General features: G+C 41.3%; 1 protein-coding gene and 1 long non-coding RNA gene across 5 annotated transcripts in view; one reads left to right on the forward strand and one right to left on the reverse strand.

Moving 5' to 3' along the window:
- Positions 1–12,793, forward strand: part of LOC143746613 (uncharacterized) — a 299,149-nt gene that overhangs the window by 276,990 nt on the left and 9,366 nt on the right. The window lies entirely within an intron of this gene.
- The window catches only part of otofb (otoferlin b), a 60,025-nt gene continuing 47,702 nt past the window's right edge, over positions 471–12,793 (reverse strand). For 2 of the 4 annotated variants that reach the window (XM_077238516.1, XM_077238518.1), the window contains exons 39-42: positions 11,126–11,367; positions 10,848–11,026; positions 9,023–9,123; positions 471–756 (exon numbers count right to left, since the gene is read on the reverse strand). In XM_077238516.1, the coding sequence (XP_077094631.1) occupies positions 576–756; positions 9,023–9,123; positions 10,848–11,026; positions 11,126–11,367 (703 nt within the window). In that variant the 3' untranslated portion in view covers positions 471–575. Of the gene's footprint in view, positions 1,726–9,022; positions 9,124–10,847; positions 11,027–11,125; positions 11,368–12,793 lie in introns of all 4 variants that reach the window. The other 2 variants (XM_077238515.1, XM_077238517.1) reach the window with 1 other exon arrangement.

Below are 12,793 nucleotides of genomic sequence, written 5' to 3' on the forward strand. Positions count from 1 at the left end.
TAAATGTGCCTATTTATTGCAAAATGTTGAATAAACAGTAATTGCGCTCCAAGATAATTCAAGATTGGATTAGTTCGGGTAAAGGTGGAGAAAATGTAGCATGGAAAGATTTTCGCCAACTGTTAATAAATAAAATGCACGTTTAGTTTTTTTTAATCGTTTATTTATTAGTAGCAGCCAAAGCACACAACCACACATCTTTCAGTGAAGAAATAACTTCCAACAATCTGATAACCCTAGAAACGAACGAATTGATATAAAAAAAAATTGGATATGCAGAGAAAATGCAACTACATGTTTTTAGATTTTGAATGTTTTCTGAAACACAAACGGCTAACAGTTATGGATGGAATGTAACACTTAAAATTTGAAAAGCTCAAACTGCAAATGCTTCTATAGTGTTTCCAAAAAAAAAAAAAAAAAAGAACTTTATGTTCTCAGTTGGGCTTTGCCCATTAAATCAGTAATGATTTTTGACAAAAAATAAATAAGTATGCATATGACTTCCACAAACATCATTCCAAGTGAAATAACATTAAAGTAATATCAAATATTGCAGGCATGGTTAAAGCTTTTCAAGCACCTAGAAGCTTTTTCACCAAGTAACCTGGCATATTGTACAGAAACAAGCCCAGCAGTGCTATTATCAACAGAACCAGCACAATTTTGATGACCAGCCACTTGTATTGGTTGCAGATGAGATGCCGGATGGCCTTAAACGGGCTAAGGAACCACAGCATTGTAATGTCAGGGCGGCTGGTGGGAGAAAACCATTGAACAAGCTTTTAAAAATTGTAAACAGAGACAATTTTTACATGTTTGTCTCATTGGTGACATGCACTTTTGGCAGGTTCAAAGCAATAATTAAAATGCCTTAATAATGGTCCACATTAGTGCTCATGCATGGACGCAAGTGTGAAGAGTAGCTGTTCAACCAAACCTGAGTGTTGAAGCTTTAATGGAGAACAAAGATGGCTGCTCAATTTATGATTACAAATGGATTTTAAACGGGCCTGTTTATTGCTAAATACCGAATAGACACAGGAATTGCGCTCAAAGATAATTCACAATTGGATTGGTTCTCGAGTATTGGTGCAGAATATTTAGCATGAAAAGTGGCAAGATTCTCGCCAACGGTTAATAAATAAAATGCATGTTTAGTTTTTATATTATTATTGATTTATTTAAAGCACATAATAACGTCCTTCAGTGAAGAAATATAACTTCCAACAATCTGATAACACCAGAAACTAACAAAATGATATACAAAACATTTTACATCAGAATTGGATATTCAGAGAAATTAGACATCTACATTTGTTTAGATTTTGTAAGTTTCCTTAATCACAAACAGCTAACAACTATAGATGGAAAGTAAAGCTTAAAATTTGAAAAGCCAAAACTGCAAATGCTTTTATAGCATTTCCCAAAAAATGTGCAACGGTCTCCTGTCAGTGTTCTCCTGACTTCAAAAAACAAAATCATAATTTCAGGTGAAACAAGGTTTAAGGAATATCAAATATTGCTGGCATTGAAAAAGCTTTTCAAGCACCTAGAAGCTTTTTCACCATGTAGCCAGGCATACTGTATAGAAACAGGCCCAGCATTGCTAATATCAACAGCGCCAACACAATTTTGATGACCAGCCACTTGTATTGGTTGCAGACGAGATGGCGGATTGCCTTTAGCGGGCTAAGGAACCACAGGAAGGTTGTGTCAGGGCGGCTGGTGGGACAAAGAAAAACTCATGATACAAATCTGCGGCACAGCAGATGGTGAACTTTAGCTGTCAAATTTATAACGGATTTATTCTCAATTTATTCAGACGTGCGTAACGGGGATATATTATTTCTATTTATTATTATAATGTGGCTGTAAATAGCATAACCAAATGGTTTTTGGTTTATGTTAACACAGACAGCTCCACTTGAAATTAGCTACTACTTTAATTAGCTAATTACTTACCGTGATTTAAGCGCATCAAGGCCTGGTTTCACAGACAGGGTTACACGGAATTAAGCTTTAGTGTAATTAGGACATTTAAGTAGCTTTTATAAAGGTGCCTTAGAAAAAAACATTATTGGTGGGAATCTTGAGATGAAACAATGGCACTGATATATTTTAAGATATGTCAATGCAAGTTCTCAATGCAACAGCTCAAACATGCATTTTAGTCTGAGACTAGGTTTAAACCTTGTCTGTGAAACCGGGGGCAAATGTTTCTTTGGAAGATTCTTATTTATAATTTCTTACTGTTGGAAAAAAAAAAACTCAATATTTATGATGCACAGATTATTAACATTGTCCACACATTTAGTGTCATAGGAGAAATAATCAGATATTTGTTTTATAATTAATTTAATGGAAGGTATTAATGACAGGAGAGAATCCCTTTAAATCATGCTGTACTGTGGCCATAAATATGGCTTCATGGCATTTATTTATTTATTTATTAGAAATGTATTCTTCAATCAATCCTGGAAGCAGGATTGAATCTAACATACACCAATGAGCCAAAACATTATGACCACCTGTCTAACCTGCTGTTGGCTGCCAAAACAGTGCCGACCCACGAGACATGGACTCTACAAGAGCCCTGAAGGAGTCCTGTGGTCTCTGGCTGCAGATCCTTCGAGTCCTTTAGGTTGCGAGGTGGATCCGACTTAGATCGAACTTGAAGGTCCAGCACATCCCACTGATTCTCAACTGGATTTGAGATAGTTTGAAGGCCAGGGAAACACCTTGAACTCTTCATCATGTTCCTCAATCCATTCCTGATCAATGTGGGCAGTGTGACGGTTCATTATCCTGCAGAAAGATTATTCCCATTTCCACCAGGAACACCAGTGTCATGAAGGTGGCAATTTACGTCCACATGACATCCCAGCAGAACATTGTTCAGAGCATCACACTCCCTCCAGCAGCTCATCATTATCCCACAGTGATCCTGGAGCCATCATTTACCCAGGCAAATGCCACACACGTCCACATGGTGTTAAAGAAAACAGGACTTTTTGGACCAGATGACTTTCTTCCGCTGCTCCAAGGTGCAGTTTCGGCGCTCTCGTGCCCATTGTACATTCCTCCCATAACCATCATTAAAATCTTGTGTGACTTGTGCCGCAGGAGACCTTCAGTTTGCTGGGACCAGACGGGATAGACTTCATTGCCCTTCGTTGAGCCTTGGACACTCAACACCCTTCAGATGATTTGTGTTTGTCCCTCCTCGGTCACTGTTGGTAAATTCCTACCACTGCTGACTGGGATCAACACACAAGCCTCGCCATTTCAGAGTTCCCTTTCAAAAGCTACAATCGATGCTGCGCTGCTTAGCACAATCGATGAGGAAGCCTTCACTGAACTGCGTAGAACCACAGATCTGTCTCTCCGTGCTATCTAACCGCCCCTTCTCGTTACCCCGACAAAACCTCTTCATACCCGCCACCTTTGGTGCTTCGGGGGGCAGCGGTTTCCAGCGAATTGTTAGATGTTTTGTTGCTTCCGGCTTTCATCCAGGACACGGAACATCTAACATCCCCTCAAAAGGAAGTGTTAAAGTTGATACCACTATCAGAGATTCTGGCAGCGTGGAAACTTCTGCCAGGCATTTTTGCTTGGGTATTAAGCACAAAGCAAATAGGATACAGAATCAAATTTTTTCGTCGTCCTCCGCGTTTCAACAGCGTGGTCTCCACTTCTGTGAGACCGGAGCTGATGCATGTACTGTCACAAGAGCTACAAACTCTTCTGAGCTTTTTCCTCTTCCAGAGAGGGAGTCGGGCTATTACAGCAGATACTTCCTGGTCCCCAAGAAGCACGGGGGGTTGCGTCCAATCTTAGATCTTCAAGGCTTAAACCGTACAGTCAAAGCACTCAAGTTCAAGATGTTAACCGTCATGACGGTCGAAGTGTTCTTTCTCCTGCCCAGAGAACGACTTATCTCGGGATCGTTTTGGAATCGATCACGATGTGGGCACAACTGTCCCCCGCTCGAATTGAGATTCATTTGGGTAACCATGAGCAAAGTCAGGCTAGGCCAAGATTGCACTGTTCGTCAGTACCAAAAGATGTTAGGTTTCATGGCTTCAGCATCCATGGCGATTCCTTTGGGTCTGTTGCACATGAGACCGTTTCAGTTGTGGCTAAAAGCCAGGGAATTTCATCAAAGGGCCAATCCTCAAAAGCAAATAAAAGTAACGCGGCACGGACTTCGTACTCTATCTCTGTGGCTCAGACCCCGGTTCCTCGGCTTGGGTCCCACTCTAGGGGCGCCCTGTCAGACGCCTCCCTGATGGGCTGGGGAATGGTCTTAAGTGGTCGTCCAGCTCAAGGGGAATGGGAGGGTCATCAGCTTGATTAGCACATCAACTGCCTCGAGTTGATGGCTGTATTTCTGGCCCTGAAATATTTTGTCCCCCGGTTGTCATGTCCTAGTGCGGGTGGACAACACAGCGGCACTCTCTTATATAAATCACCAGGGAGGTCTGCGCTCAGGCAATCTGAACAGAATAGCGAGGCAGAGTATTAAAAATAATTGATAATTTAAAAGGATCTAGGTCTAAAGATGTTTATGATATTGATGCACGATTTTTTAAAACTTATAAATCATTTCTTTGCAAACCTCTAACACACCTGATAAATCTGTCAATAACAAACTCAGATTTTCCATCTTGCTGGAAGGCGGCAGTAGTGACCTATTTTTAAAATATTATTTTTAAAGACTCTTCCATCAAATTATAGACCCATAAGTATCCTTCCAATAGCATCAAAAATTGCAGAAAGGGTAGTTTGTGATCAATTAGTTTCTTATTTAAATGAAAGTGAAGTGAATTTACACCCAATACAATTTGGGTTTCGAAAGAATTATTCTACAGAAACGTCTAATTGTTTTTTTGTCGGACAAATTAGAAGTCAACTTGACAAAGGTGGTGTTGTTGGAGCTGTGTTTTTAGATCTTGCAAAGGCATTTGACACAGTAAATCATAATTGCTTAACCTCAAAACTTCAGAATTTTAATTAATCTGCTACTGCCTTGATGTGGATGAAAACATACCTGAATAATAGGAAAAAATGTACAAGAGTGGTTGATAAGTGCTCTTCTTTTGGTAGCTGTCCTAGAGGGGTTCCTCAAGGGTCAATTTTATGACCTATTTTATTTAGTATTTATATTAATGATCTCCCTCAAGCATGTCCAGGTGTTGATATTCTAATGTATGCAGAAGATAATGTGCTTTTTATTCATGCAGGAACTAAAGAATTAGCTGCAAGCAAACTGTCATCTATAATGGCGAATATCTCATACTGGTTACACGTCTTGTTTGTCTCTTAATGTAAGCAAAACAAGTTTGCATGTATTGCACTGTACGAAAACAGAACTCGGCGAATCCAGACATCATATTTAATGGTGAAGCAATCAAATCTGTGACACATGTAAAATATTTAGGGAATAATAATAGACCAACATCTGTCTTTTAAAAAACAAGAAAGAAAGGTTATAAAAAATGTTAAATTTAATCTAAATAATTTTAAAAACATCAGGCACCAGCTTTCTCAATCTGCTGCACTACTTTTTGTACATACTTTGATTCTCCCTCACTTGTCGTATTGTATAACAACTTGGTCACAGGCAGGTGCAACAACTCTTAAGCCTGTGTACTCACTTTATAAACAAATTATGAAAGTGCTAGACAAAAAACAAAGGCACTATCATCATTGTACTATTTTGAAAAGATTTAATTTGTCGAATTTTAATAATTTTGTGTTTTATACTGATGTATGCCTGATGTACAAAATTATTCATAATCTTGCTCCCCCTCCTCTTAAGGGATGCCTGGCCCATAACGGAAGTGCCGGTAGGACCAGAGCATCTGCTAGGGGAGATTTGGTCCCGCAATATAGATAAACAGCCTTTGGTCAAAAAGCTTTTTCAGTTAGAGTAGTGGGGATATGGAATTCCTTAACCATAAATATCCGAAACATTGATAGCTTCACAATTTTTTTTTAAAAAAGCTGAAGTACTGGCTACATCAGAACAAATCTGCAACCACTAATGACTGTTGTAAATTATCTGTTTTTATATACTGATTTGTAAATCATACATTCCTGGACATATGTATTGTGAGGTTTTATGTGGTGTATATGTAATATTTTATGTTATTTTATTTGTTTACCTGCCCAGGGACAGCAGATGCAAATTAACTTTTAGCTAACTCTGGTGCAATTTCTTTTAATTGTGCATTGTCCCAGTAAAAATAAACAATAAAGTAAAGTAAAGATTTTTCTCTGGGCCCAGGAAAAGTTTCTATCACTCAGGGCAGTTTACATTCCGGGGTATCTGAATGTGGGAGCAGATTTACTGTCCAAACTGAAATTACACAAGGAGGAATGGAAACTCCACCCAGATGTAGTAAAACAGATCTGGACCAGATTTTATGAAGCGGAGGTGGACCTCTTCACCTCCCAGCAAACAGCGCAATGTCCCCTCTACCTCTCTCTGAGTCACCCAGCCCCCCTGGGTCTGGATGCGATGGCGCACACATGACACAAAATACGCCTGAATGCGTTTCCTCCAGTGGCTCTGCTCCCGGGAGTTCTAGCCAGAGTTCGCCAGCAGGGGTCTTGCCTCTTACTGATAGCGCCACGTTGGCCGAACAGAGTATGGTTCTCGGAGATAATATCTCTCCTTGACGGCTCGCCATGGGCGATTCCGAAGAGAAGAGACCTTCTGTCCCAGGCAGAGGGCCCAATATTCCATCCCAGGCCCGACCTGTGGAACCTTCATGTTTGGCCCCTGATGGGCACTGGGCTTTCGCCTGCCATTATTGAGACCATTCAAAGTGCTAGGGCCTCCTCCACTAGTAAGAGTTATGCCAACAAATGGGGTGTTTTTGAAAGGTTGTGTGTTGTGCATAATGCAGATCCAGTCAACTGCCAGATTGCTTTAGTTCTGGACTTCCTGCAGGAAAAATTATCATCAGGCACATGCCCTGCTACTCTTATGGTTTATGTGGCCACTCTTTCGGCTTGCCACGCCTTGGTTGACGGCTTTCCACTTGGGAGACATCCTCTGCTCGCTCGCTTAATTCGTGGTGCCAGGCAACTGAGGCCTCCCGTAAGAACCAAGATCCCTTCATGGGACTTAGCAATAGTTCTCGAGGTTCTGGTTGGGACACCCTTTGAACCTCTAGAGTCAGCATCTGACAAACTTCTGACCCTAAAGATGTTTTTTCTTATGGCTATAACCTCTCTAAAAACAATCAGGGACATGCAGGCTCTGTCAATATCGCCATCCTGCTTAGACTTTGCCCCAGGAATGGTGAAAGTGATTTCGCATCCTCATCCTGATTACCTGCCTAAGGCACCTTTCTCGGCTGTACATCCGGTCACTCTAGCGCCCTACAATTCACCACCCGGAGCAGGAGAGATCTCACAGACTATGTCCAGTTCGTGTTCTTCAGACCTACGTCCAACGCACTAGCCAGTGGCGCAAGTCAAAGCAACTATTTGTTTGTTATGGGGGCAGCAATAGAGGCGCTGCCGCCACCAAACAGACCATGTCACATTGGGTCAGGGATACTATGGCTCTTGCCTATGAGGCGCGGCCAAGCTTCGCCAACGGGTCTAAGGGCTCACTCTACCAGAGAGGTCGCCTCCTCTGCTGCCTTGGCAAGAGGTGCCCCCTTACAGTTTGTTTGTGATGTGGCAGGCTGGTCCTCTCAGCACACATTCATACGATTTTATATTTTGGATGCTCATGCCACTCCGGGCTCTCACGTCCTTGAGTCGACGTCACAAGCTAATGTCTAGGGCTTTCTTGCGTTCTTGTGAGCACACCTTCACAACCGTAAGGAATCCAGACACCTTCAAGCACAGCAGCGTGGACATTCTCGTTTCCAATGCGCTAAGCAGCGCAGCATCGATTGTAGCTTTTGAAAGGGAACGTTCCGGGGTTACTTGACTGTAACCCTGTTCCCTGAAAAAGCGGAAACGAGATGCTGCGCTGCCAAGTCATTCCAACCAGCTGTCAGCAATCAGTAATCAACAGGCCCATTCAATCACCATGAGTAAAGCCTATAAATATATGCAGTCGATTCTCTCATATTCCTCGACAGTTTTCAGCATCCCTCCACCACCCCATCTCCTCACACCTGCCTGGTTATCTTCCTAAACAGAGATAGGGGGGGAGCACTCTGGGTTCGGGCCCAATTTCCGAGCTCGGAGTCCTCCCCCCGGACAGCACGCCAAATACCCATAACCATTTACTCTCTGATCATTCGTAAGATTGAACTCGTGAAAGCATCCTGGCGGTGCACCTGTGGCTCATCTAATTATAGCCTCGCGTTGCGGGTGCACGCCGATGACGTCACTGACCGAGGCTATATTACTTCCGGGTTGATTCAATCGACGTGTTTACACATTATATTCAAAGCAGGTCACAATTAAAAACGCTCCCAATGCACTAAGCAGCGCAGCATCTCATTCCACTTTTTCAGGGAACAGGGTTACAGTCAAGTAACCCGGAACGATACTCTGACACAGTCGTCTCGTCATAACAATTTGGTCCTTGTCGAAGTCACTCAGATCTTTATTCCTTCCCATTTATCCTCTATCCAACACACTGATGAAGAAGACCGATTGTTTGCTGACCATCTAATCTAACCAGGCCTTAATATATGGCCTTGTTAGGAGATGATCAACGATATTCGCTTCACCTGTGATGGGTCATAATGTTCTGGCTCAATAAAGCAAAATAAGTCAAAACCCATCAAACCTTTGCAATTGCAAACTCTTCAGGACTTTTTTTGGGCTGTTTTAAAAAGTATTTCTTTTTATATATTGTATGTTAGATCTTGTTAATATTGTATGATAGAATGTTTTCAGTATTATAGATAAATGTTTGAAAGTAATGTATAATGTGTAGTTCAACTAACAAGATGTTTTTAGTGGAAGTGAAAAATTGTCAGAAACAAGTGACTGCAATATTGAAGGTAGATGTAAAAGTTGGTGTGTATGCTGCTCTTACTTTGGTTTCTCAAGAGGCTCTGGTTCATTGCGTCCTTCACCAACAGGACTCTTCTCGGCCTCCTCACCTGTCAGCAGGTGAAGCTCTGCTTCTACTTTCCCCTTAAAGGATAAAAAAAACCATTAAACTAAACATCTGAGTTGAGTAAAAAAAATGCTGCAAATGCACACTGGTGGTTTAGGAGTGACATTTTATCATTAAGAGGGTTAGATCATGCAAAAAAAGTAATTTACTCACAGTTATGTGTTTACAATTTATATGACTTTCTTTGAAAACAAAGCAAGTTATTCTGAAGAATGTTCAAAGCACAGTTGGAAGATGATTTTTTCTACCAAGCTTAAAAAATGTCCAAAAATCACCATGAAAGTATCATTACAGTAGTCCATATGATTTGGATTTTTGTCCAGAATGTCGTGCATCATGCAACTAAGTTTGAATGTGCAAAGTGTAAGATTTAGATTTTGAAAGCATGGAGGGTAGAATTTAAAAAAAGGAATATTGCACATATAGTAGTCATACTTAATGTATAATCTACCAGCCAGCTGCCTCGTGTACAACATGGCATGAGCTGATGGGTCCTATAACCCTCTGAATGATAAAATGTGTAATACTTCAGCCAATGAACTTGCATGCATTTAAATAGCCTAGTGCTAGTGAGTGTCACTGTAACAATACTGTGTTCACATCACTTTGATCCTCCTCCTCCCCAGCACCACCTGTCTATATCTGTTTATGGGGATTCATGCATGTCCGTTTGTACAGCTGCATCTTAAGCCCTATTCGGAGGGGATTAACTTTACGTCTGTAATATTAATGGCCAATTTGCACGGGATTAGATATCTCAGTAAAACTTGCAGAAGTGGGAGGGGTAACTCGATTTGCACATCTCCGTCACCCTCCTGTCATCATGTACGTATTACATTGCTTCCTGATATCACGTGCGCAAACACATATAACCTATATTTCTCTATATAAAAGAGTTATGTCCGGTCGAAAGATGTATGAATTAACTTCAGATTAGTTTTTGTTGGTAATGGACACATAACTAATGCTAAAAGATGTTTGTGCCTCTAACAAGTGCTTTCGATCTTCTTTCTGATCTGAGTGGTATGTGAAAAACACTTGAATTTTGCCACAGACTTGTCCAGCGTCTAGAACGCAACTGAATGCTTTTTCAAGCATCTCCATACTTTAAAAACCGCCAAAAACTACTTTTAAACAGGAAATGACAAAATATTTACATACATATTTACAGCAGGTCTATTCGCACGGGATTAGTATCACCTGAGGTAATTTTACCCACCGGACCTTTTTACCGAAGGTAAAAGTCACCGTAATATTTACTGACATTGTCCGTAATGATTACTGAGATGGCACATTCGGACGGGACTTTAGATGCTCACTGACACATGTTTGTGTATGTCTTTGTGTAGCAGACATAGGCCAGTAAGAGGTGTCTGGCTAAACCTCTCCCCTGGCTTCAAGATGCGCGCTGGTGACTGACGCTACAGGCTACCGTCTTTAGCGTTCTCCCACGCTGGAAACCCTGGATCGAGTAGGACCAGTTACGTTGGCATACATGCTGAATTTTCAGCATTATTATTCCAGTCTTCAGTTTCACTTGATCCTTTAGAAATCATTCTAATATGCAATAATATTTAAAACTCAATTGATTTACAAAGTTTAAACCGGCAGGCGCCACTCCCGTGTGTGGCGTTGCAAGCGATTCAGAAAATTTAATCATTTTGCGAAGCAATTGGTTTAATTGACTGAAAAGTTTAGAAAAGATTTGTTTCTCTTATCACATTATTTGCAGGTCACTTACCGTAATTTCCATCTCATCATTTTCATCACGGGCCACAAACGGCCACCAGCCTTTAATTCTCTTCTGTTTGAAGAGGTTGACCATGGGCATATTTTGCTCATTTATGACCATGTCAATGGAGCACTGCTTCGCTGTCTTTGCACCTCGAGGAAATCGATTCAAGTCAAGTTCGATTGCACCTGAAACAAAAAACAAACACATGTGACTGTATGAATGAAGGCCATTAAGACTGAGCCTGAATCTAAAATGACTTTACAAAGTAAAACATAGCAGCACACCCAAGAAGTCGTCTGCAGAGAAATGATCCGCGTCCCACACTTGCAAATTCAGTCTGGCAGGAATTTTATACTCAGTCTCATCCCAAGAAAACATGGACTCTTTCTTTGAGATGACGATCTTCTCTTCAGCCTGTAGATAGTCGAAAGGATAAACAAAGCGCCAGTTGAAATTGCCCTCTCCGGTCAGCGAGTGATAGTGGACATCTGTGTCCTGCTTGTCTTCTTGTTGGCCTTTCAGCCATCTGTTGGTCACAAGTTGCATAGTGATGGTATAGTTTGTTGGTACCCTTGTGATCACTTAAGAGATATGATCTTTCATATATATATATATATATATATATATATATATAGAGAGAGAGAGAGAGAGAGAGATAGATAGATAGATATATACATATCTGATATATACAGTACATAACTTTTTTCTTGCAATTCCGAGATTATATTTTACAATGCTGAGAATGAAACGTGGAATTGCTAGAAATAAAGTCAGAATTGCAGGATATAAACGTGCAATCACAAGTGTTAGTGTGCAATTACAAAATGTTAGAATTGTGACAGAAACTTGGAATTGCAAGAAAAAAAGTCTGAATTACTAGGTATAAGCATCCTAAACATCCTTTAGGCATAAAAATCCTTTTTTCATTGCGAGTTTATACATTGCAATTCAGAATTTTTTTCTTAAAATTGAGAAATAAACTTTGTGAAAAGTTTATATCTCAAAATTCTGAGGAAAAAAAATATAGAATAGTATGCAATAAAGTCTGAATTGCTAGATATAAACTCTCAATTACAAGAAAAAAGTTAGAATTGTGAGATAAAAACGTCTCTGTTACGTATGGTAACCCTCGTTCCCCGAAGGAGGAAACGAATGGGGATTTCGCTTGAGAGACCAATCCACTTCGAGTCTAAACTAAACGAGCCAATGCACATTGGCATGCAATAATTGACTCAGCTGCTCTGCCTCGCAGCGCAAGCATTTAATGATATAATCACATCTTTGTTTTTCTGCTGAGGAGCTGGACCTTGTGACTTGGCCGTACAGTGGAGGTTCAGCAACTGTGGCGACAGCACATACATCTCCATTCCCTTCTTCGGGGAATGAGGGTTACCATACGTAACAATCCGTTCCCCTTCAGCCGGTCACTTTACACGTACGTCAGAGGTGATCCGATGAATGGGGATATCTACCAACACGCCACTGTTGCTGGCCCTTCCACTGCTCCACTTGGAGCAGGACCCACTCAGTGTGACTAATTGGATAACGCTGGGAAAGCGTGCCCTTGAAGGAAAGGGGATGCTTCGGAAGCCACCTCCTGCCTGAAGGAAGGTAATGTGGTGTTTACACATATGGACTAGCCAAGCAGGGTAGTGCAGCATATGGCAGTCTCTGGGGTGGTTCAAGCCTAGCTCTAGGGGGGAAAGAACACCAGCTGAGACGACAAAGCGGACTCTGTCGAGGGAAAGACACCGGCTCGTCCGCAGAGGAGCTGAACCCGTGGAAGAATGCTTGTTCCACAAGCTTACGAGTGTAGGCCTGGCATCAGACCCTCCGCAACGTCTGAGCAAGGCACGTCTTGGGATTGATACGCCAAGACAATAGCATCCACTATCCAGTGGGCTAACCTCTGCTTAGAGACAGCCTTTCCCTTCTGCTGACCTCCGTAACAG

Source organism: Siphateles boraxobius, unplaced genomic scaffold (genome assembly GCF_051911475.1).
Source record: "Siphateles boraxobius isolate OS27281-9 unplaced genomic scaffold, OSU_SipBor_1 22, whole genome shotgun sequence".
Classification (NCBI taxonomy): domain Eukaryota; kingdom Metazoa; phylum Chordata; class Actinopteri; order Cypriniformes; family Leuciscidae; genus Siphateles; species Siphateles boraxobius.